The sequence below is a fragment of the Epinephelus lanceolatus genome, chromosome 2, assembly GCF_041903045.1.
Source record: "Epinephelus lanceolatus isolate andai-2023 chromosome 2, ASM4190304v1, whole genome shotgun sequence".
In the NCBI taxonomy this organism is placed as follows: Eukaryota; Metazoa; Chordata; class Actinopteri; order Perciformes; family Serranidae; genus Epinephelus; species Epinephelus lanceolatus.
The window spans coordinates 32,223,470-32,246,155 of NC_135735.1; the positions used below are offsets into that span (position 1 = coordinate 32,223,470).

Below are 22,686 nucleotides of genomic sequence, written 5' to 3' on the forward strand. Positions count from 1 at the left end.
TGTATTCATGGGAACTCTTCTTCAGACAGATGAACATGAATAGTAAAAAGCAGACTGATGGTAAATCAGAGCAGGAGTATCAGAGTCTAGACCGTCAGGAGTGTCGTCCACCGTGGCATGAGGAGTGACACTGACCTGGGCCATGATGGAATGGCCTCTTAACCTTGCACAGGCTTATCTCTACTGCATATACCTTCTCCGCGCCCGCACAAATCCAACCTAGAAGCCTTTTAGAGGGGATTTTCTGAGGAAAGGCAATCCGTTGGCTTTTCTAAAACCACACGAGTAGAACAGACTAAGGCCAAGACCATTTGTCCTCCAGGACACCAGCTTTCCTTATATGTTTGGTTGCAGTGTGCACTTGCAGTAGAAAAGCTTCAGTGGAGAACAATGAGCTGTACAAATGAGTAACAGCAGCTCAAGATCATTAAAGGTTTTTCTTTTATCTATAGAAAATTTTGAGAATATGTTGTTGTTAGAGCTCATTCCTGAATTTTGAGAGCCTATAAGGACACCTTTTGAATCCGTCTGTAGTTTCCTCCTTACTTTTCTGTTTTCTGCAGAAAGGGACTGGTACAATGGATTACATCAAGGCCCACGGACAAACAAGTTCCTCCTTAACCCTCACACCAGAGGATGAAAAGCGGCAGACTGTATTTGTTTTCACATGTTTTTATTAGAGACTATGAAAGAGAAAGTGACCAGCGACACAAAATACCTGGTAATGTTATGTTATGAGGCTGATTAAACCTGCAACATGTATGGCTTTTCACTTCTGCAGACATCCCTTTGGTATCACTGAAGTTTACCTTGATGTCTTAGGATTAGAGCTAATCCTTTACACAGCAGATGCCATGGATCCTTCTGGCTCATCTCAGTTTAGCATGGAAAGCCTTGGCTACTACCTGTACGCTCTAGGGAGCCTTACTCCACTCTCCGAAGATACTGGTGTTCATACTTCAATGCCAGCCCATTCATTAGTACTCCTGTTCAAGGAAATTAAGACTCAATTTTAAAAATAAGAGTCCTGCTCAGTGGCAAGTTCATGTAACTGGTCAGACTGAGGGAGAATGTCATTCAAAGAAAAGACATTTTGGGAAATAACGCTTATTTGTTTTAAGGTGAAGAGTTAGATAAGAAGATTGATACCAGTCTCGTCTGTCCATTACAGGGAAATGTTGTTGATTTTCACCAATGACTCCCCACCCATCCACCAGCAGAGGCTGACTGGGTCATGTCCGTTCAACATCTCCCACCAGACTTTTGCAAGTGGATGGGCACAGGGGAAAGCCAAACATTATTCATATATGTACACACTGCACAATGTGCGATGACACAGAGCTGGTTGAAAATCAGCAAGGTGTCCCTTTAACTTTGAGACTACAGCCCATGGAACCCGGTCTCACTCTGAAGTCGTCGAAATCCGGCACTTGGGCAGTGACTTCGGCATCAGACGCTGACGAAAAAGGCGTCCTTTAACGTCGGCAAGATATGCAGCAGGTCACCATTATAGTTAAACGGCACTTTGTGGTGTCAGAGGGAACGCGGTGGGACAAAATCGAAAGTTAAAGCAGCGAAAGTCAGAGTAGGGTGGACGGGAGTGGTGATGGTGGATGGGTCCAACAAACACCAACTTTCACCCAACAATTAATGGCAATTTGATGTTTTACTGTCAGACAATGTTGGCCCGCTGGTTAGCACATATCCCTCCATAAAACGGCAAACTGACGTTTCTACGCTGATGTCTTGATTTAATTTGCAAGATAAAATGTGATAGTGAGCTTTAGAGGTGCTGGTAGGTGAAATTTGTCATTCAAAACAGAGCCAGGCAATCTTTTAACGCCTGTTTCCAGTATTATGCTAAGCTAAGCTAGCAGACTACAAGCTGTAGCTCTTCATTTCACAGACAAATATGAGTTCCATCAATCTTCCTTTCTAACCCTCTGAATTATATACTTTTTTAGAAACGTCACTGCATGCAGTTTCAGCATCAGTTTTAACAAGAGTTAGTCTTGAATGATGACTGCATCTTTCTGATGGCAAAAAGGGTGGCTTTTAAGTTCAGCCTGCTCACACACACACGCGCGTTCCACCCTTCCTAAGTGCTGCATCACATTTGCAAAGATCAATACAAAGTTTATATGAGGGCTTTTAAGGTAAGCTTAGCTGTCCTTTTCATAGGGAGTTGAGAGAGGAGCATTATTGTGTGTGTGTGTGTGTGTGTGTGTGTGTGTGTGTGTGTGTGTAAGTCACGGTCGAGTGGAGATCCTCCCAAGTCTGGACCTCGGTGGAGTTGAGGCGTGACTCATGGTTCACCCCGCTGCTGCATGCTGCGCAGTGTAAGAGACCACATAGTGGATGAAGTCCATCAATAATTCAACAAAGACAGACTTCCTCTTTCTCTGGCTCGCACTCGCCCCCTCGCTGCCTGTCTCTCCCTCTCCCCTCGGTGCTCTGCCTCTGTTTCTGACTGACTGAGTCTTCCTCAGACTTCCACAAACAGCCTCCATCTCTGGGCTCCCTCATCCCGCCTCCCTCCCCGCTAACCCAGCTGTCCCAAACCACTTAAAACAAGCAGCAGCCTGCTTCCAAATCTAAATCTGAGGCCCAAGTAATCTTTGGCCTCAGATTTTTGGCTTTTAAGGGATTTTTTTTTTCTACACTAGAAACAAGACGTCAACTTGGCTTTTCGTGATCATGTCAGATTAGGGCCACACAAAGTGCTAATCCTGTTCCAGACACTTTATCTCAGATGTGGGCATTGCTAAATTAGATGTCAGACTTGGAGGAGTCAAAAGAGGGGTGTTTTAGAAGATTTTAGGAGATGATATTTTGACCACTCAGCGGCTCAGTGGTTTGCGGCTACTACTGCCTCACAGCAAGAAGATACAGTACTTGACTGAGAGGGGTCAATGAAGAGGAGTTCCCTTGAGTTTATGTGGGTTTACCTCAGGTGCTACAGTTTTTTTCCACACCAAAAGACACGCATGTTAGGTTTAGACAAATCCGCTAAAGTTTTAATCAAAGAACAAAAAGGATACAGTTGTGCTTGAAACATTTAGTAGGAGAAACACATGGTGTGTGTGTGTGTGTGTGTGTTTACTTCATCTATAGAGCCTCCTTGAATGTTAAAGTAAAGGGCCGTGCAGCAGCTCTTTACTGGGATTATCAAAGAAGCTGACTGGGTTTTTTCCAACAGTTTCTAATGTGTTTGCGCGGAGCATTATTGTGCTTTAAGGGAAAACATCTTTATGTCTGTCCCCTTTTGACCGCTATCACACGAAGTGTAGTGAGGGCCAGCGAGCTCCATTTCCTGCCTAAACCATCGATTCCATATGATGAAAATGCATGAGAGACAGATGACAGCCTCCATTAAAAGATACATTAGAGGGCATTATATTGCTAATCCCAGGACCTTCGGGGACCCACTAATCTGGATTATACCGTTCGTAGATCATTTTATAGCATCACTTGTCAGATGCCCTATGCCAACTTATTTCCTGCTCCTTTGGTTTCCTCTTCATCTTAACCTCTTGAACTTGAGGTGTTTTGCTCATCTTTTAATTCCACGGTTTTAGTGATGACATGCATGCCTCAGTCAAGCATGCTGTATATGTTTATTTTCAGGACAGTTTGCTGCCATTTGTCATGTAAGTGATATTATGCACTGTAATCTAGGACGAATGAAAACACATTTTGACACTATTTGTGTCCGCATGGTTGAAGGTTATTGGTCAGATCTGCTGTGTGAGCTGGTTTGTATGTAAACAAAAATGCTCTTTGTCCCAAAGTAAATGCCACTTTCAAGTGTGACACAAATCAAGTGTTTCCTGCTGTGAACACACACACATCTGGCCCTATTTCCAAATAGTGGAAGAGATAGATGCAGCAGACTGATGTCAACCGGCAGTAACAAATGCTACCTTGTCATGGTGGTTATCACCTAACAGTATTGTCTGTGACCATGGCCCTAATTTGACAGTTACATCTGACTAAATGTAATAGTACAAACATAATGTAGAAAATTCCATTGACATTTTGGTGTGCTATGTAAAATAATCAAAAAAACCAAAGACTAATCCCTTTCAATCATCACTTAAGGCACACTAAAAGAGTGTGGCAGTATATTTATCCAGGCTGTTCTCGTGCACTGTTTATATACCTACAAAGAGTAACGCACCACAATTCATAAACAGCCCACGTAATCACGAGCCAGTAATTAAAGTACAACCCACATAATCTGAAAGGCTGGGATCACATGAGCAAGGTGCTGATGAGAGTAAAGAATGGAGTAGCTCGCTTTGCAAACCCTATCTTACGTAACTTTACTTTCCGACCTCTACCTACGTAACTTTACTTTCCGAACCCTAACATACGTAACTTTACTTTCTAAACCCTAACCTACGAAACTACTTTCCAAACCCTATCCTACGTAACTTTACCTTCTAATCTCTAACCTACGTAACTTTACCCTCCATTCCCTAACCTATGTAACTTTACTTTCCAAACCCTAACCTACAAAACTTTACTTTCCAATCCCTAACCAACGTAACTTTACTTTCCAAACCCTAATCTATGTTACTTGACACTAATGCCATAATTGTATGATAACATAAGGTGATGATACTCAAATACGATTCTTTCCCTAAACCTAATGTAACAGGTAGCGACGCTAATTCGTTGGGCTGTTCTCACAAATTGTTCGTATGTTTTTTGTAGTATTTTGAAAATACTTTTAAAGCATTTTGAAAGGCTGCGATGACATGGCCAATGCAATGACAGGAGTAAACAAGGAAGTAGCCTTGAGTGGTCTTGTAAGGAGGTAGGTTGGGGTGGTGGATGGGTCACAAAAACTCAGACTTTCCCTTGGAGTTGCATGTTTGGAACTGTGTGAACTTTGAGTCATTGTAAGGTACGTTCTCACCATGTTTCTTTTCCTAAACCCAACCACAGTAACTTTACTTGCCTAAACCTAGCCTCCGTAACTTTACGTTAATTACATAACTGTACGTTAAAGGCGTAACATCCTTCATGGGGTGCTAATTTGTAGGATATCATACAAACTGTTGTGCATGCATTTTTTGCAGGATATCATATGGACTGTTCTATGAGAATGCATTGAATTCATTGGGCACTAATTCATTAGATATCATACGAATAGTGGTATGTGGATTTTTGTAAAATATACAAACACTTGTATTGGGATTTAACCATATACCTGCAGAGACTCTGCCCTCTGCCTGCAATTTCTTATTTTCTTCTTATATTTATGGACGTGTACCACCACAATGCACAGGTGAAGTCAGGGCTTTTTAAAAAGGTAGAAATCAGGTGCCAGACTGTAAGCGGCTGCCATCCAAGAGACACAGAGAAGAAAAAAACACAAATATAGTTAGACAAAACACCAAACCAGAGTGAAATTGACGTTGGCTTTTACTTTGACTTTTGCTGGCAAGTGTGTTCATTAGCAGTTACTGACAATCCTGCATAGTGCATCTTTAAAAAATACTAAGAAGCATTATGAGGACAACAAATATTTGCCATATTTGTTATTTTTTTTTTATTTTTTTAAATTGTGTATGTTGTTTGTCTTCTGTCCTCTCCTTGAGACGTGTCTTTAACAAAGTATGAATTGAATTGAACTGAATTGAATTGAATTGAATTGCCCATTTATTATTGCTTTTGGTCTGCACTTACTTTGGCTTCAGCCATCTTTACTTGTGATCATAACCCTGCTAATACTCATTAAGTTAAAAACGGACCATAAATAAAAAAAATGTATGGCATCTTTATTATTACAATGCAAAATCCTAATAAGACTAGATTACTGTCAGGAAGGCAGGATATGACATTTGTTCTTACAAAATTTCATTAAACAGATAGAATCATCCAGGATTTTTTTTTGTCTTTGAGTCAGCATATTGCACTCATCTGTGTAAAAACAACCTTAACATCTGGGAGCTCCTCGCTATCTTGTTACACCTCTCTGTGTAACAGCAAACCACAGAGAGCCTCTGCACAGGAAATCACATTGCGTTTTCCATGATGTGTTCACTCTGAGAGCAATCAGACCACAACACGTCTGACTCATCCTAACACTTGAATCTAACAGACCAGCTTATCAGCAAACTTATTATAGGAGCACAGACAGACACCACAGCCAGTTGTACTACTTGTAATCCTGCAATTCTACCTCAACGCTGTCAGCAGTTCCATGTAAAGGTTATCACCTTAACAAGGAAGAGATTGGACAGAAATAAATTCCCAAGTTTGTTGTTGACGGCAGGCCACAGGTCTTGTTTGTCCTCCGGACTTTGACTGTGAGTTTCCACACGTGTTAATTCAGGATTGGAAAAACTTGCTGATATTTTGTGAGCTGAGAGAAGGACGCTGCAATGTACCTCCTTTGTAAAAAGGACGTTTCAAATAAGGAATAGATCCATTAAAAAAAAAAGGTCTCAAAAGGCCCTTACACTACATCTTCCAGCCGCTATTCATGAATCTTTCTTTTGACAGCAGCCAAACTGTGATCCTAAATGCAACAGAGACGTCGAGGATGATGGTTGACAACTTACTGCACCAGCAGTAATTGAATACCATGTGGAAAAATTACTAAAGAGCGCTTGCCAAGAGGTGAGAGGTTGCCATGGAAACATATTCAAAGGAAAGACGATCCATTTGCCAAGAGCTTAACAAAACATGACTCAGCCAAGATATTTGTTACTGGTCAGACATCAGTGGCACGTCTATCAGCAGATCAAATATATCAAACAGCACAGTTTACAGTACAAATAGAGCGGAGACACATACAGCAATGGATTGAATCAGCCTTATAAATATGTGACTGAAATTAATACTTTTTTCAAGCTTGGAATAAATGAAACAGAAGCAATAAATCACCTGTGCCACAATAAAGCCAAACAATAAGCTTCACCCTCAGCTCCTTGGGCATCCACTGTGCTTCGCTCCATTAGCTTTACACTGCAGTTGATGGATCATTAGGCCCCATCCGCCTCAATAATGCAAAAAGAGCAAAGGAGGCAAACACCGCACAGCCTTATCTGCCTCTCACCTCTCAACACAGCAGGAGCCAAGTAGGTAAACAACACATTATCCTACCAGCACTGTGTGTGCAACCACTGGCATCCTTCCTGGACAGAAACAGTGTGCAGGCAGGTATGGGTATAATTAACTGTAAGGCATACGAGCAAGTAGAGGAGAAATTAATACACGGGTTGTCACTTGTGCACACGTTATCATCAATTCTCTGCACAACAAAAAAGTGTGATATGTCTTAACCAAGTAGGTGTAGAGTGGTTCAAATTATTAACTCATTTCCTCTTCAAGTACTGTTTTTAAATGTAAAGATAAATATATGAAATGCTGAATGTTGTCAATCATTGCTTCACTTGTAACTGACAACACATGCAGAGATCCTGATGACAAATGGAAGATAGTAGCAGATAGGTTAGAGCTTTGTGATTTGACGCCCTGGCTGATAGACATCACAGCACTGCCCACCTTAGGCACAGAGCAGCCAATGACAGGGTGCTTTTGAACAAGACGCCTGTGTGACCAAACCAATGGGAGCGCAGCTGCTTTGTTTCCCTGCCTGCATGGTTGTGTTGAGTGCGCACATGTGACCTCAGAAGGCGCTTACTGGTATTTAAACATCATCGATTGGGTGCTGAAGCTGACAGCTCCCAGATACAGATAAACAAAACCCAAACCAAAAACACAATGGCTCTTCTGGATGCTTTGAAGCCCCTCTATCTCTTTAACTCTCAGTGAGGATCTCCTTTTTCCCCAGCCGCGCGTCATCTTTGAACATTAATGGACTTTATTTTAAGCTGCTGACGAGAAAGGCGCCGTGTTCTCTCCGCAAACGGGACTAAGGCGGATGTTGTGACACCTGTAGCTGAATCTGGATCTCAGTCTCCTAAAAAGGCAGGTTGGATTGTTTCACATCCACTCAGCGTCCGCCCTGCAGGAGAGGTGCTCCGGCGCTGTTTGATCTCGAGTGGGGAAGCGCAAAGGTAGCCTAAAGCCATTTACGGACGCATTAATATCTAAGCCGCTCTCTGTGCCTGCTTGCAGACAGGAAGGAGCATGGATAGAGAGGAATTTGCTCTGACTAGTGCGCTGAGGGGATTTGTAGAGCTCGGGGTGTGCTCCTGTTGAAACTAAACTAAGGACTGTGGATAAAGCGCCGTCACCAACAGCTTCTCTCCAGGCTTCTTTTGTTCATTCTCTCATATTTCTGGCGAGTAGAGAGATTATATTTTAAGCAGCCATGGGGAAAGATGAGTGCAAAACAATGCTGGACGCTTTGAACAAAGTGACCGCCTGCTACAGGCACCTGGTGATCGCTTTGGGAAGCACCTCGGACTCGCAGAACCTGCGAGAGGAGCTGAAGAGGACCCGCAAAAAGGCCCAGGAGCTGGCCGTGGCCAACAGGACTAAACTGACCTCTCTGCTCAAAGATAAGACCATCAGCAAAGAGGACCGGGCCGAGTACGAGCGCCTATGGGTGCTGTTTTCGAGCAGCATGGAGCTCCTGGAGGTGGACATGAAAAGGTCCCTGGAGATAGCGCAGGATTTCCCCCTCAAGGTGCCGACGAGACACCTGATCCAGACGGGGATGACCGGCAGCACCACCACGGTGGCGGCCCGCGCCATGAGCGTGCAGAACATGAAATACGAGGCGGACAGCAACATCGACACGGCGGACCTCCGGGACCTGCAGTCCGAGATCACCCAGGTGACCCAGATGATGGAGGAGATGGAGATGAAGGTGCAGGTGGCGCCGTGGGCCGTCGAGGCGAAGCAGGAGGCGGGCGCGGAGCTCAAATCCAACATGAGTGTAGGAAATTCCTCCGTGGGTGTCATCTCCATCTGCGAAGAGGAGCCCAAAGAGGAGGAGGGGGGAGGCAACAGGGATGCTGGCTTTGCGTCGATCTGCGCCGTGCTCGTGTTCTTTATCATCGTCACGGTCGCTGTGGTGCTAGGATATTTGGTCATCAATATGTCCTGAACTGCCTCACCGACAGCCCACCCTGATGGACACCCTGCGCGGCTGCCCACTGGCGCGTCACAGCGTCTATAAGAGCCAGCAGCTCCGCAAAGAGCTTTTTTACCTGAGGGGCTGAAAAACAGGCTATGTGGACACGCGAAGTTATTAATCTTTCTCGGATTTATGAATGTATTCGGTGGAGTTGAGGAGTTGCACTAGATAAAATGTAGAACAATAGAATGGACACCGGGCACAATCTGAGGTTACGTATTTTGAGGGGCCAAGGGGTCGTGTATTTTTGGAAGAGGAGAGGGAAAAAAAATCATGAAATTACGTGACAGTGTCTGGCCATCAGGATGATACAACCGACACGTAATCCAAATGGATTAGTGGAAAAGCTCAAGTGTAAATGTAGCCTACTGTTAAGTATCCCCCCCTTGATGTTCTGCTGATTGATGCTTTAAATTTATGAATTCAATCCAGCAAAGTCAGACGTGTTGAGAGGGGGGAGCATCTAGAGTCAGAGAAATGGGGTCATGTTGTATGGAAACTCATAGAGCCAGTGTCACAGTTGGATGTGATCTAATCTGCACTGTTCCACACTCCTGTTAGCACAGTTTTAATACAGCAGAACATATGTATAGCAGGCCTGCATCTTACTTCATTGCATCAAATCACAGTGTGCTTCATAAGAGCCTTGGGGACCTCAGAGACGGTCCACTGTCTTTTAATAATGCACCCGTTCACTGTAAGCCTGTTCATGTTCCTTTTCAGGGTTTCTCTTGCAAACAGTGTTGAATGTACATTGCAACATGTGAATAGAGGGGTTTGTACATACAGACTGCTGTCTCAGATAATGTACATAAGTATATTTATTATAATAAAATGTTGAAATGCACTCCAAAACTTGCTTGTAGTTTGAAGAAAAGGCTCCCAGGTGTTTCAGCATGTAACACCGCTTTTATATTATGTGGGACGTTAAGAGCTAAAGCTAATGGTTTTTACATGAGCCCAGTTTGTAATCACTGCAAAGCTTGACACACATCAGATGTACACAGAGGTATTTTAAGCGGAGGATTAGTATCTTAGACGTAACCACCTTGGGTTAAAATAGCATACGGCGTGGAATGGAAAGGAGACTAAAACAGATGCTTTAACTCCCTAATGGTTTTAGTTGTAAGAGTCTTTGAAGGTATTGCGTCTGCCAGAGCCAAAGCCTGTACATGGTTTGCTGACAGTTGATTTAGGTTGGGAGGTGGGACAGTTTGGGGTCAGCCAGAGACCACAGACTGGGCTGATAGCTGAGAAATACCTTAGCAAAGAGATGTTAGTTTACACGACATGAGTGCACTGACTGCTGTGATGTTATGAAATCAGAAACATGAATGGGAATTATAACGCTCTGCTATGGATGATCATATGTTTCCTATAGGAGTTTTAGAAATGTTCACCTTTCAGTGGGCTGATACAGTTTGTTTCATGTCTACCCACCTGTTATCTAATGACAAGTTTGCACCTTCTTTCAATACTTATCAAACAGAAAAGCTCATACATATAGTCGGCTACATGCATCATTATAGGAAATGAAAAAAATCTAAATATTCAAAACACTAAGTCAAAAATCATTATGGATGTTGAATGTCTAACACTCCATTTCTTCCTTCAAACTGTGCTATTAGCAGGTTACAAATTAGATTTTTTTTTTCAAAACTGGAATTGAGATGATTTATCCACAATTAAATAAATAAAACTATGACATTCTCCAAGTTCAACGTAAATTACATAGTTTGAAGTTATAAAGACACAGCCTGCATCACTTCTTACAAAGTAGGGGCTGAATTAAAAAGCAGAAACAGACAGAGAAGGTATTTTATTGCAGTCTTTTCAGGTACAAATATAACAGCAGGAACATAAAGAGGGTGTAAAGTACTGCTAAGTACTGCTATAAAAGAGAAGTGTTCGATTATCAATACTGAGATGTTACTCCACAGCAGTGGTGTAAGGTAGTTACAACGGGCCCCAGTGCACGCTATTATGACCGGCCCCAAGGCATGCTAGTTGCTTGTTATGTGCCTAAACTAGTTACTGTATAATCTTTGTGTCACATGATCAAATAGAGTGGATAACACCATCATCATATCAACCAGAAAGCATCATTGCATATATGTAAAGACAAAAATACCAAAGAAAATAAGGAAATATATGTTCAGTTGAAATTTTTTTATACCTTATTTGCAGTTTATGTAAAGTAAGTATATATATATATGCTATAACATATTTTGTTATAGATTGCTGATGGCTGTTTTACAAAAACCAAATAAAACCAAAATTCGAGATGGGTTTGCCTTTTTAAAGGTATATAAAGCACATGGCATCGGTTTTAATTTGAACACATGCATATTTCTAAGGTGGCAATCTAAATTACTCACAAGGGCCCGTTATCTGCCTAACCTATGGTTGGAGGGCCCGCTCTCCCCATTGGCCCCAATGCAACTGCCCTGTCTGCACTGTTTATATTTACGCCCCTGCTCCACAGTGTCTGTGAGCATCCTGTGTCTCTCCTCGACAGATTCACAAAGATCCTTTGACATCAGCTGTGTAAGTGATGGTCAGTGATGTAGTGGTAGTTGATGAGGTGGATGTACTACTAGATAACTGGTTAGGTTACCAAGGAGGACCATTTATACTATGGGTTTACGCAGGTACCGGGAGTGTATACACCACTGCTGCTGGTGCTTTCAGGCAGCAAACATCCATCATCTACAGTACAGTTGCTGGAAATTGTCACTAATTCTTACTTGTCATAATGTGAATTATTGCTCCAGTGTGAATTCTGATGAAAATTCTGTTGTAACTGCTCGTGGTTCAACAGATGCACATCAAATGAGCTCTAAATTGACTTTAATGATCTCCTCCCCCATTCCTGAGGGTATTCTCCAATAATTGTATACGCTAAATAGACCCCTGGCATTTAAAGACCACTCAGCCTTAGTTGCTGGCTGTGGAAGTATGTAATAATCTCAAAGGATCAAATTTAATTAAAGCTACCCTCCTCCTCCGAGCAGAGGCCTGACTCCATGTGGGAGTAATGGAACAGAATTACATTTGAAAAAACCTGACAAGTGTTAAATATTCAAGTTGCAGATTAAGATGGCAATCATTTGGGACATTAAATGTTTATTCAGCAGACTACTTAAATGCCTTTTCTTGTTTTCCACTGTGTTTTATCTCTTATTCCAGTCCGTCTATCTCCTCTCAGCCTCTCGAGGTTACAAACCTGTGGAGAAACATTAATAGAACATTGTAAAAAAAATAAAATAAAAATGCTGAAACGCAAGATAACTCCGCTCCTAAAAGCACCGAGGCCACAGAGGGGAGAGCATTTTTTTTGGGCAGGACACTGATGCATGAAAATCAGTGGCGTGCTATGCTCACACCCGATTCACAGAAGGCTCTCTGACATCTTGTTTATCCTTGTTGTCATCTCACAGAGGCACTAAGCTCTGCTAACAGTGAGTCATGAACCTCTTTGAAATTCACGACAGATTTGCATTGTCATCCCGAGTTCCAAAAATATAAAGGTGATTAATTAAACATGGGGAAGAAAGGGAGGGGACTCGACTAGTGGAGGAGATAAAGCCTCTGGAAAAACTGCACTCTCAAATTCGTCCCTCACATTTCAAGTAAAAGACTAATGGTTGTACAAAAGTCTACTTTGATGTAACTTTAAGGCTTGCAAGCTGCCTCTCAAAATATCCACACCATCTAAGTTTTAGAGAGTGTGCCTTCAGGTATAAAAAAAAACAGCGTGAGTAAATCGACTTTCTCTACAGACGTTTGGAGGCATTTTACATGAACTTGTGCATTACAGAGTCACTTACATGCTTCACTCCGTCGCTTGGAAAGAAACAAACGAAGCAGACTGGCTTGAAGAGAGGCGAGCTACACACTTGGCAGAGACTGACAGACCACTGCATCATCTGGACGAAGATGCTGGGTTTCCAAGGCTGTGGGTTGCCATAGAAACCCTCAACGGATTCTCCACCGCAAACAGCACAGAAGGTTGAGCGGTGTTATTTCAACTCGCCTCCTTTCTGCCACCACCATCCTACACACACACATGCACCGCACACACACACACATACACAGCACTCAGAGGCAGGAGGAGATGTGTTGAGGACAGAGGAGGGCAGAGCTGAATAACCTCAGCATCCTCCCCCCACGCTGACATGAAATGTGTCAGAAAACACGAAATCCAGATTGATCTTGCTGACTCGCTCTCATGTGCCTCGTCACTTTGAAAGGAAATGTTCCTATCAGGTAAGCGTGACTTCAGGGTAGCTTTGCTGGTCAAAACAAGTAGCAACATCATGACACACTTACTCCTTTTCATTTAATCAATACATTTAATCACTATATATAGATCTTTCCCTCTCTAACAGCAGTCCATCACATCTAAAGTGCACTTAGTGTTTCTGTGCCAAAAAGATGAGGACTTGTAGCTCATCCTGTGCTATATACTATATATAATGCATTGTGGTTAAAATAACATCAAATTCATAGTGGCCATTTTTTATTTTACCATTTCAAGATGACAAGTTTCCCGTGCATGTCACTTAGATCGTTTTAAAAAAGTACAGAGGCTCAGATAATTCAAAACAGAAGCCTAGTTATGAGCATTATTGAGTGAGTGATGGTTGTGTGTAAATGCATCTATGCAGTTACTTTATACAGTTGCTTTTTTAAAACAGGCATTGTGATGATAGATGTTGAAATCTAACTTAGATGCATTCTCCAGCTTCTTTAATTCAGCTCACTGTGTGCATCACTAACCATCATAAGCCCAAATAACCTAAAAGCAGTGTGAGACAGCATCAGTAAAAAGATCAAATCAATAATGCATACGCTGATCTGTTTAATAATAAATTAATTTTTAAATGGCAGATGCAGGGTACAACCCATCTGACAGACATCATTCCTTATGATTTATCAATTTGCCATGAAGGGCCCTGCTGTGAGCAGGAAAGACACCCAAAGGAGAAAGGGGGGGAAGCCCTGCGGTGCCTCCATCACTGACATATGAACTCCTCCTGAGAGGAATCTCCGTTACACACACGCAAACACAGACACACACACACGCACGCACGCACGCACGCACGCACACACACACACACACACACACACACACACACACACAAAACAATTATAGCAAGGGGTCAAATTGGGCAACGACACTTGTGTAAAGGACATTTTGAGGTCTGCTTTATTTATGTAGCTGCTGAGTTTGTGTGTACTTTAGCTACAGGAGGTGATTGAAAATACAGAGACAAAATTAGCATGTTAACTGAAGTTTTCTGTTTATTTATTTATCTAATTTACTTATTTATCTCATCTATTTATTTAGGGACAGAGGGCTTTAGTAAAAAGACACCCACCCAAACCTTAGACCCTCAAAGACAGCAAGGAAAAACTCCTCACAGGAAGAAACCTTGGGAGGACCTAGTCAGAGAGGGATCCCCCTCTGGGACGATCAGCTGGTGGGTGTCTGGAGTGTCCCTGTGTTTAGATGCTGGTAGTCTGTGTTCACCTGAACATGAAGCTGCGTTCACACCGGATGCGAGTGAGGCCAATTACTCTCACATACCGCGAGTAACACGCCGCGCGTAACGTGCGAGTTTGGATGCTGGACCATTTTGTTAATTCGTGTCATTCGCGCGAGTAGCGGGGAAGCCGGCTGTGCTAACTGGAGCTAAGCTAGTGCTAACGTTCATAGTACAACCATTCTGCAAACTAATTAAAGACACATACTTACAGAACTTACCAAGTAGACCAGTCTCCTCTGTGACTTTCACCCAGGCCTGCTCCTTTTTGTTGCGGTCTCTGTAGAGTAGACACGTAGTATCATATAGGTCCGGGTAGCCACTGACGACCATGGCTGAGATAACCACCATCGCTGCTTTGCCAACAGGTCCTCAAACTGGGCCCAAGTCAGCCTGAAGTACTGCTGAAAGTAACTATCATCCAGACGGAGTTCCTGGAGGAGGTGGTGAAACTCGCTGAGCTGGATGCGCTTCTGCAGGATAGGGTGAACCCAAAAACGACGGTGTTTGGCCCTCCGACGCATCGGGGACTTCCAGAGCAGGTACTAAGCAGCGATGGTGGTTATCTCAGCCATGGTTGTCAGTGGCTACCCGGACCTATATGATACTACGTGTCTACTCTACAGAGACCGCAACAAAAAGGAGCAGGCTTGGGTGAAAGTCACAGAGGAGACTGGTCTACTTGTAAGTTCTGTAAATATGTGTCTTTAATTAGTTTGCAGAATGGTTGTACTATGAACGTTAGCACTAGCTTAGCTCCAGTTAGCACAGCCAGCTTCCCCGCTACTCACGCGAATGACGTGATAACGCGAATTAACAAAATGGTCGTCCAAACCCGTGCGTTACGCGTTACTCGCATTACGAGCGAGTAATTCGCTTCACTCGCGCCCGGTGTGAACGCAGCTTAAGTTCAATATTCTCAACTCGAGCGATGAGGCGTTGGACGCGAATTTCGCGTCTAGACGCCCCTATCGCATCCATCGCGTCACGCTAGATGCGTCCATCGCGTCTTTGCATTGACGTTGTATGTAATCTTGACGCGCGAATTTACGAATTCGCGTTTGGTGTGAACGCAGCTTGATGTTGCTAGGTGTCAGTGATGTGATGATGCTGGGGTGGAGGGGATGTTACAGCATCTGTCAGGACTGATGATGTAAGTGTCTGGATTTTTTAGGTCTTCTGTCATCCTCATCTTCCTCAACTCTTCCCCTTTTCCTGGATGTTGATGGAATTGGGTCCTCTTCTTCATCCTCAAACATTACATCATCATCATCTACACTGTCCTCACAGATGCTGTCGCAGTAGCTGTCACAGTCACTGTCACAGTCACTGTCGCTGTCTGCGAATTCATCCCACCACCTGAATCTTTTACTCTCTCTCTCCTCATCCTCATCATCATCTTCTTCTCGAGCCCGCCGCCTGGATCCGCCAGGCAGTGGGTCATCCTCCTGCTCAGCATGCTGGTTGCTGTCCTCATCCTCATTGCCTTCTTCTTGAGGTGGGTCGTCTGCTGGTTCAGCATGCTGGTTGATTGCCACATCGACCTCTGTAGCTGGAACAACCCTGAAGGCTGGATCAACCGCAACATATGGATTGGTCCGGTTGTCACCATTGCCAAAATGGTGACCTGGAAGAGGCAGTTGTCCTAGTGCTGGAATAACTCCAAATAGCACCCTGAGTATTCTGTGGAAGATCAGGGGTGCGTGTCCTTGAGGGTTCATCTTAACAGGTCAGTCGTTCTGTGTTGAGTCTCCTCTTGGAAAATATGCTAATGCTTCTAACTGACGTGTGTACACTTACCTCTGTTTGACAGGGTTCTACTTACAAACTCTGAATTCTTGGATTGTGATGTCATCAGTGACATCATCAGTGTCAGTGATCAGTCAGTTCCATTGTGATGTACATGTAGTGCGCATGTGCCACGGTGTATGCAGCCGATTCCAGTCGCTCCTGCTTACTTTAACTTTGTTTTCTACTTTTTCCTCTCTTCTTTATCTTACTTGTTCTGTTTTTACTTTAGTTATTTATTAAGCTACGTCCTCTCTAATCATGCTTGTGTGGAGAGTTTTTGTTGTTTTGCTTGTGGTGGAATCGCTCCTTGTACTCTGCCACTCGACGGTCGCTCAGCAACACTGCATTGTTTACTCCAGGGATCAGCTGATGGCGCTGAAGCCGGCCGGCTTGGCTACGGTGAGGGAGGATATCCCTGCTGAACTTTGGAGGAAAACACACCGGGGATGCAGAGGGGAAAGATCGCTACGGCGGCGGAAAGGAGCGAAACACCGGAGACTTATGGAGAGGAAGACATACAAGCCGTGTCTCCCATCTATCATCATGGGCAACGTGAGATCACTGGGGAATAAGATGGACGAGCTTACAGCGCTAACCCGGAGTTACCAGGAATACCGGGAGTGTATATGGCAAGCCGTTTTAACATTTAATCGCTAGAATGGATATTCATTACTGATATCTGCAACATAATTTTGCCTAGTCAAAACTCTTATTCAAGATATCCCTAATTAGATTTTGCCTAGTCAAAACTCTAATTACAGATATCTGTAATTCACTTTTTACTAGTAAGATTCAAACTATTTTTGCCATTCATGTGTATGGGGTTTGTCATTATAGATATCTCCAATGTAGTTGCGGATATCTGCAATTCTTATTTCGGATATCTGCAACAGAATTGTGGATATCTGTAATTCCAGTTTGAGATATCTACAATTTAATTTTGACTAGTCATAATGCAAGTTCAAGATATCTTTAATTATCATCAGTTGAAGATATCTACATGGTCCATTCTAGATATCTTGAATTGAGTTACAGATAGTCAGAATGACGTTGTAGATATCTTGAATTTGAATTATGACTAGTCAAAATGACGTTGTAGATATCTGTAACTGAATTATGACTAGTCAGAATGACGTTGTAGATATCTTGAATTTTAATTATGACTAGTCAAAATGACGTTGTAGATATCTGTAACTGAATTATGACTAGTCAAAATGACGTTATAGATATCTCAAACTGGAATTATAGATAGTCATAATGTAATTGTAGATATCTATAATGACAAACCCCATACACATGAATGGCAAAAATAGTTTGAATCTTACTAGTCAAAACTGAATTACAGATATCTGTAACTGTAGTTTTAACTAGTCAGAATGACATTATAGATATCTGTAATTCAGTTTTGACTAGTCAGAATGACGTCATAGATATCTGTAATTCAGTTTTGACTATTCAGAATGACGTTATAGATATCTGTAATTAAAATTCTATCGCAAGCTGTTTTAACATTTAATCACTAAGTCCGACTATCTGGAATTACCATTATAGATATCTATAACGTCATATTGACTAGTAGTAATGTCATTGTGACTAGTATGAATTTTAATTTAAGATATCTGTAACGTCATTCTGAATAGTCAAAACTGAATTACAGATATCTGTAACGTCATTTTGACTAGTCAAAACTGAATTACAGATATCTATAACGTCATTCTGACTAGTCAAAACTGAATTACAGATATTTATGACGTCATTCTGACTAGTCAAAACTGAATTACAGATATCTATAATGTCATTCTGACTAGTTAAAACTACAGTTACAGATATCTGTAATTCAGTTTTGACTAGTAAGATTCAAACTATTTTTGCCATTCATGTGTATGGGGTTTGTCATTATAGATATCTACAATTACGTTATGACTATCTATAATTCCAGTTTGAGATATCTACAACGTCATTTTGACTAGTCATAATTCAGTTACAGATATCTACAACGTCATTCTGACTAGTCATAATTCGAATTCAAGATATCTACAACGTCATTCTGACTATCTGAAACTCAATTCAAGATATCTACAACGTCATTTTGACTATCTGAAACTCAATTCAAGATATCTAGAAAGGACCATGTAGATATCTTCAATTGATGATAATTAAAGATATCTTGAACTTGCATTATGACTAGTCAAAATTAAATTGTAGATATCTCAAACTGGAATTACAGATATCTACAATTCACTTGCAGATATCTGCAATAAGAATTGCAGATATCCGCAACTACATTGGAGATATCTATAATGACAAACCCCATACACATGAATGGCAAAAATAGTTTGAATCATACTAGTAAAAAGTGAATTACAGATATCTGTAATTAGAGTTTTGACTAGGAAAAATTATGTTGCAGATATCAGTAATGAATATCCAGTCTAGCGATTAAATGTTAAAACAGCTTGCCATACATTGTGACTATTATGAATTTTAATTTAAGATATCTTTAACGTCATTCTGACTAGTCAAAACTGAATTACAGATATCTATGACGTCATTTTGCCTAGTCAAAACTGAATTACAGATATCTATGACGTCATTCTGACTAGTCAAAACTGAATTACAGATATCTATAACGTCATTTTGACTAGTCAAAACTGAATTACAAATATCTGTAACGTCATTCTGACTAGTCAAAACTGAATTACAGATATCAATAACGTCATTCTGAATAGTCAAAACTGAATTACAGATATCTGACGTCATTTTGACTAGTGAAAACTGAATTACAGATATCTATGACGTCATTCTGACTAGTCAAAACTGAATTACAGATATCTGTAACGTCATTCTGACTAGTCAAAACTACAGTTACAGATATCTGTAATTCAGTTTTGACTAGGCAAAATCTTATTACAGATATCAGCAATGTCACTCAAAATGATAGTCAACTTGTCACACATCGTAAATGACAATTGTAGATATCTGTAATTCAGTTTTGACTAGTCAAAAAAATCGTTCGAGATATCTCAAACGTCAACACGTGACGTTCCTCATGCGAGGCTTGCCATAAGCTTCCCATTTTTAAACCAGATTTTAAGACTTAGAGGCAATGGCGGTTGCAGTTGTGGACAAGATAGTTAGAAAATGCCATGAAATTGAAAGAGCTTATCATCAAGGGATTTGTGGCGAACGAGAGCTTCGTTCACTCGACAGTTGTAATATAAATTTACAGCGTATTGCAAATGTTTTGTCTCCACACACGCTTGAGGAGCTACGACGAAGTCTGGATGGTGTCAGAACACGGATCTCGCGTGCTGGAGTAGCAGCAAAATATGTCGGGTTTTCGGCCCATCGCATTAATTCAGGTGGGTTTATTTTACTTACAAACATTTACTTACAAACATATGTAACATTTAATGTTAATGAGGAATTGCTTAAACTGTGCGTGTGTGTGTGTGTGAGAGAGAGAGAGAGGGAGAGACTTGGTTCGAGTTAAAACTGTAGCTATTTTTCTGTGAAATAACCTCGATTGAATCTCATTTGTCATGAACACTATTTTTTCCTTGGTTTCAGGATGGCGAGGGCGACCAGCCATTCATGTCACCAGGGACCAAATTGACTTCCTCATGAAGCAAGGCAACACAGTGAAACGAATAGCCAAAATTTTGGGATGCTCCTCCTCATTTCTTTACAAGAGGACAAAATTGCTTGGGATACCAGTGAGGAGAAGATTTTCTGTGATAGATGATGAAGAACTTGAACGTCACGTAAGTCGACTTCAAGGCCTGTATCCAAACTCTGGATATGAGGTAGGCCTAATTGATGGTTTATTGTATTTTACAGTTTTATTGCTCCAAAACATTAATTTGTATTCTTTTAGTAATTAAGATTACTACAATTTCAGATGATGAGAGGCTTGCTACGTGCAGATGGATTGCTGCTTCCACGACGAAGGGTGCGTGAGATGTTGGCCCACATAAACCCAGCAGCTGCTGCTCGGAGGTGGAGCAGCACTGTGGCAAGACGGGTGTATCATATACCTTACCCCAATAGCCTGTGGCATATAGATGGGAACATGCGCCTCATAAGGTGAATTCATCATGAAATTGATATTTAACCATTATCTGTGACCTCTATACTGTAATGATGTAGTCACAGCTATGGGTCAGGTAGTCAACATTTGGCCATGCAGCACACATTAAAAGATTATATGGGAAAGCAATCAGCTGATAAATATAAAGCAGACTATCTCTTCCTTAATGTTATTTCATTCATTTTCAAGAAAACCAACAAACAAATATTCAATTCCAGTATAGGTTATAAAAGATAATATTTAGAATCCTTGCATGTGAATTTGGAGAGAGCTGCCATTCTTGGTAGGACAAACACACACAATTCTACTCATTTGGAATGGCAGCACTGTTTTATAATTGTGATAATTTGGGGAAAGGGGACAACACAAAAGCAGAGTGTTCTCACTTTCTCTCACAGGCTGCCTAAATGATGGCTTTTTAAAAACATTTGCAGCATAAAAACTATCTATCCACAATGAATACATAAACATCACAGAAACAGGCTATTATTAAAGCTGTAGTGTAAACATGTACAATCCTGATAGCCTGTTTCATTTGAGTCTTACTAATGAAAGCTGCAACTCAAATATTTCTTCTGCTATGTCATTAAAAATTACATTTGACATTTAACACTGTATTGTCATAACACCTTCTAACCATTTCATTGGTCTTTTTTGTGTTTTTATTAATTTCTTGATAATTCTGTTTCTCACTGTAATAATTACTTGTTTATGAACCACAAGCATTTGTTTTGTCTTTGTATTCACCATTTTAGATGGGGCTCTGCAGTTCATGGTGCCATAGATGGACACTCTCGGCTGATCACTTATCTGAACTGCAACACAAACAACCGTGCCACCACTGTACTGTGTCAGTTTCTTAAAGCCACATGCCATTATGGACTACCCTCTAGAGTACGATCGGATTATGGTGGTGAAAACCTGCAGGTGGCTTTATTCCTGAACCTTGTGCAGGGCATCGAGCGCCGGAGTTTCATCACTGGGGAATCAATCCACAACCAGAGAATTGAGCGTCTTTGGAGGGATGTGTTTTTGCATGTGTTGCAGTCTTTTTACAGTACATTCTACTCTCTTGAAGATTCACATCTTCTGGATCCCAGTAATGACATTCACAAACTTTCACTCAGCATGGTTTTTCTTCCTGAGATTCAAAAAAGTCTGGAGCGCTTTAGGGAGGCCTGGAACAACCATGCTTTGCGCATGGAAAACAACCAAACCTCAAACCTCAAAACCAAATCTCAAAATATGGACGGAAGGCATGCTCTCAAATATGGCAAGAGACAGTGCAGCGACCAACAATGTGTTCGGGGAAAATCCCTACAGCCCACACCATTTGGAGGCAGTTCTGGCACAGCATGGAATTGACTCTTTACCTGCTACTGATGATGATGATCTTCCAGCTGTAATTGTAGAGCAGTCTCAAATCAATCTCAGTCAGCAGCAACAGGAGTCAATCTCTCATGCCATTGATCACATTTCTGATTTGAAGATGAAGTACCTGACATGCTGTGCAGAAATTTCAAATGTTATGGCAACCTAAGACTTTTAACCCGTTTTTCAAATGGGGATGCCATATGACATGTCTGATGTCCTCTATGACAGTAAACTGAATATCTTTGGTTTGTGGACAAAACAAGACATTTGAGGACACCATCTTGAGCTTTGAGAAACATCATTTTTCAACATTTTATAGAACAAATGCAATGGTCTAGGTCACATATGTCAAACTCAAGGCCCACAGGCAGAATATGGGTCGCCACGTCGTTTTATGTGGCCCCCAGAGCCTATGTAAGCTGTATATGATTGTCTTAAAATAAAAGTCTATGCTGCTTTAAAGCATACATTAACCATAAAGTTATAATTTTGAGTTAATTACATACAATATACTACTTTTTATGTGTAGCAGTGTATTCAGTTTGTTTACAGGTGTATGTGTTCCATGCAGCCAAATGTTTCAAACCATCTCTCATTAGTTGGATGCAGGGTTCAAAATTAACACCCCCCAAGCGCCAAAAGTGGGTCAGTTTTCTGTTTGGCGAATAAATCGATTTAAAAACTATGTGAGTCTCTGCTGCGTTTTGGTGTCAGTTATAGGCCTATCTCTGTCCTCTGCTGTCTGTGTTTGTCACACATACAGGGAATTCATGGTGCATTTACGTGACCCGCGTAAAATTTATGACTTTGTACGGTAA

At 41.6% G+C, this 22,686-nt stretch overlaps 2 protein-coding genes and 1 long non-coding RNA gene across 7 annotated transcripts; 2 read left to right on the forward strand and 1 right to left on the reverse strand.

Moving 5' to 3' along the window:
* Nucleotides 1-7,630: 7,630 nt before the first annotated feature.
* Nucleotides 7,631-9,911, forward strand: LOC117265648 (regulator of G-protein signaling 9-binding protein). The gene has a single exon (XM_033640287.2). The coding sequence runs from the start codon at nucleotides 8,294-8,296 to the stop codon at nucleotides 9,032-9,034; it is 741 nt and encodes a 246-aa protein (XP_033496178.1). The 5' UTR covers nucleotides 7,631-8,293; the 3' UTR covers nucleotides 9,035-9,911.
* A 983-nt stretch (nucleotides 9,912-10,894) lies between these two features.
* On the reverse strand, nucleotides 10,895-14,929 carry LOC144458379 (uncharacterized). Its single transcript, XR_013487875.1, has 3 exons — nucleotides 14,835-14,929; nucleotides 12,895-13,121; nucleotides 10,895-12,290 (listed from the first exon to the last, which is right to left on the reverse strand). It is a non-coding gene; the product is annotated as an uncharacterized LOC144458379 (long non-coding RNA).
* On the forward strand, nucleotides 14,466-22,553 carry LOC117250648 (uncharacterized). Of its 5 annotated transcripts, none has more exons than XM_078160781.1 (7): nucleotides 14,466-14,550; nucleotides 15,788-16,342; nucleotides 16,764-16,956; nucleotides 19,670-19,766; nucleotides 19,975-20,210; nucleotides 20,306-20,490; nucleotides 21,250-22,553. In XM_078160781.1, the coding sequence occupies exons 3-7, from the start codon at nucleotides 16,774-16,776 to the stop codon at nucleotides 21,857-21,859; spliced, it is 1,311 nt and encodes a 436-aa protein (XP_078016907.1). In that variant the 5' UTR covers nucleotides 14,466-14,550; nucleotides 15,788-16,342; nucleotides 16,764-16,773; the 3' UTR covers nucleotides 21,860-22,553. The 5 variants fall into 5 exon arrangements, 4 of the variants coding, with proteins under 4 accessions (XP_078016907.1, XP_078016914.1, XP_078016898.1 ...); XM_078160788.1 differs by lacking the exon at nucleotides 14,466-14,550 and adding an exon at nucleotides 15,162-15,766 and having other exon boundaries at nucleotides 16,112-16,342; XR_013487873.1 differs by lacking the exon at nucleotides 14,466-14,550 and having other exon boundaries at nucleotides 15,162-16,342; nucleotides 16,764-19,766; nucleotides 20,290-20,490.
* Nucleotides 22,554-22,686: the final 133 nt, after the last annotated feature.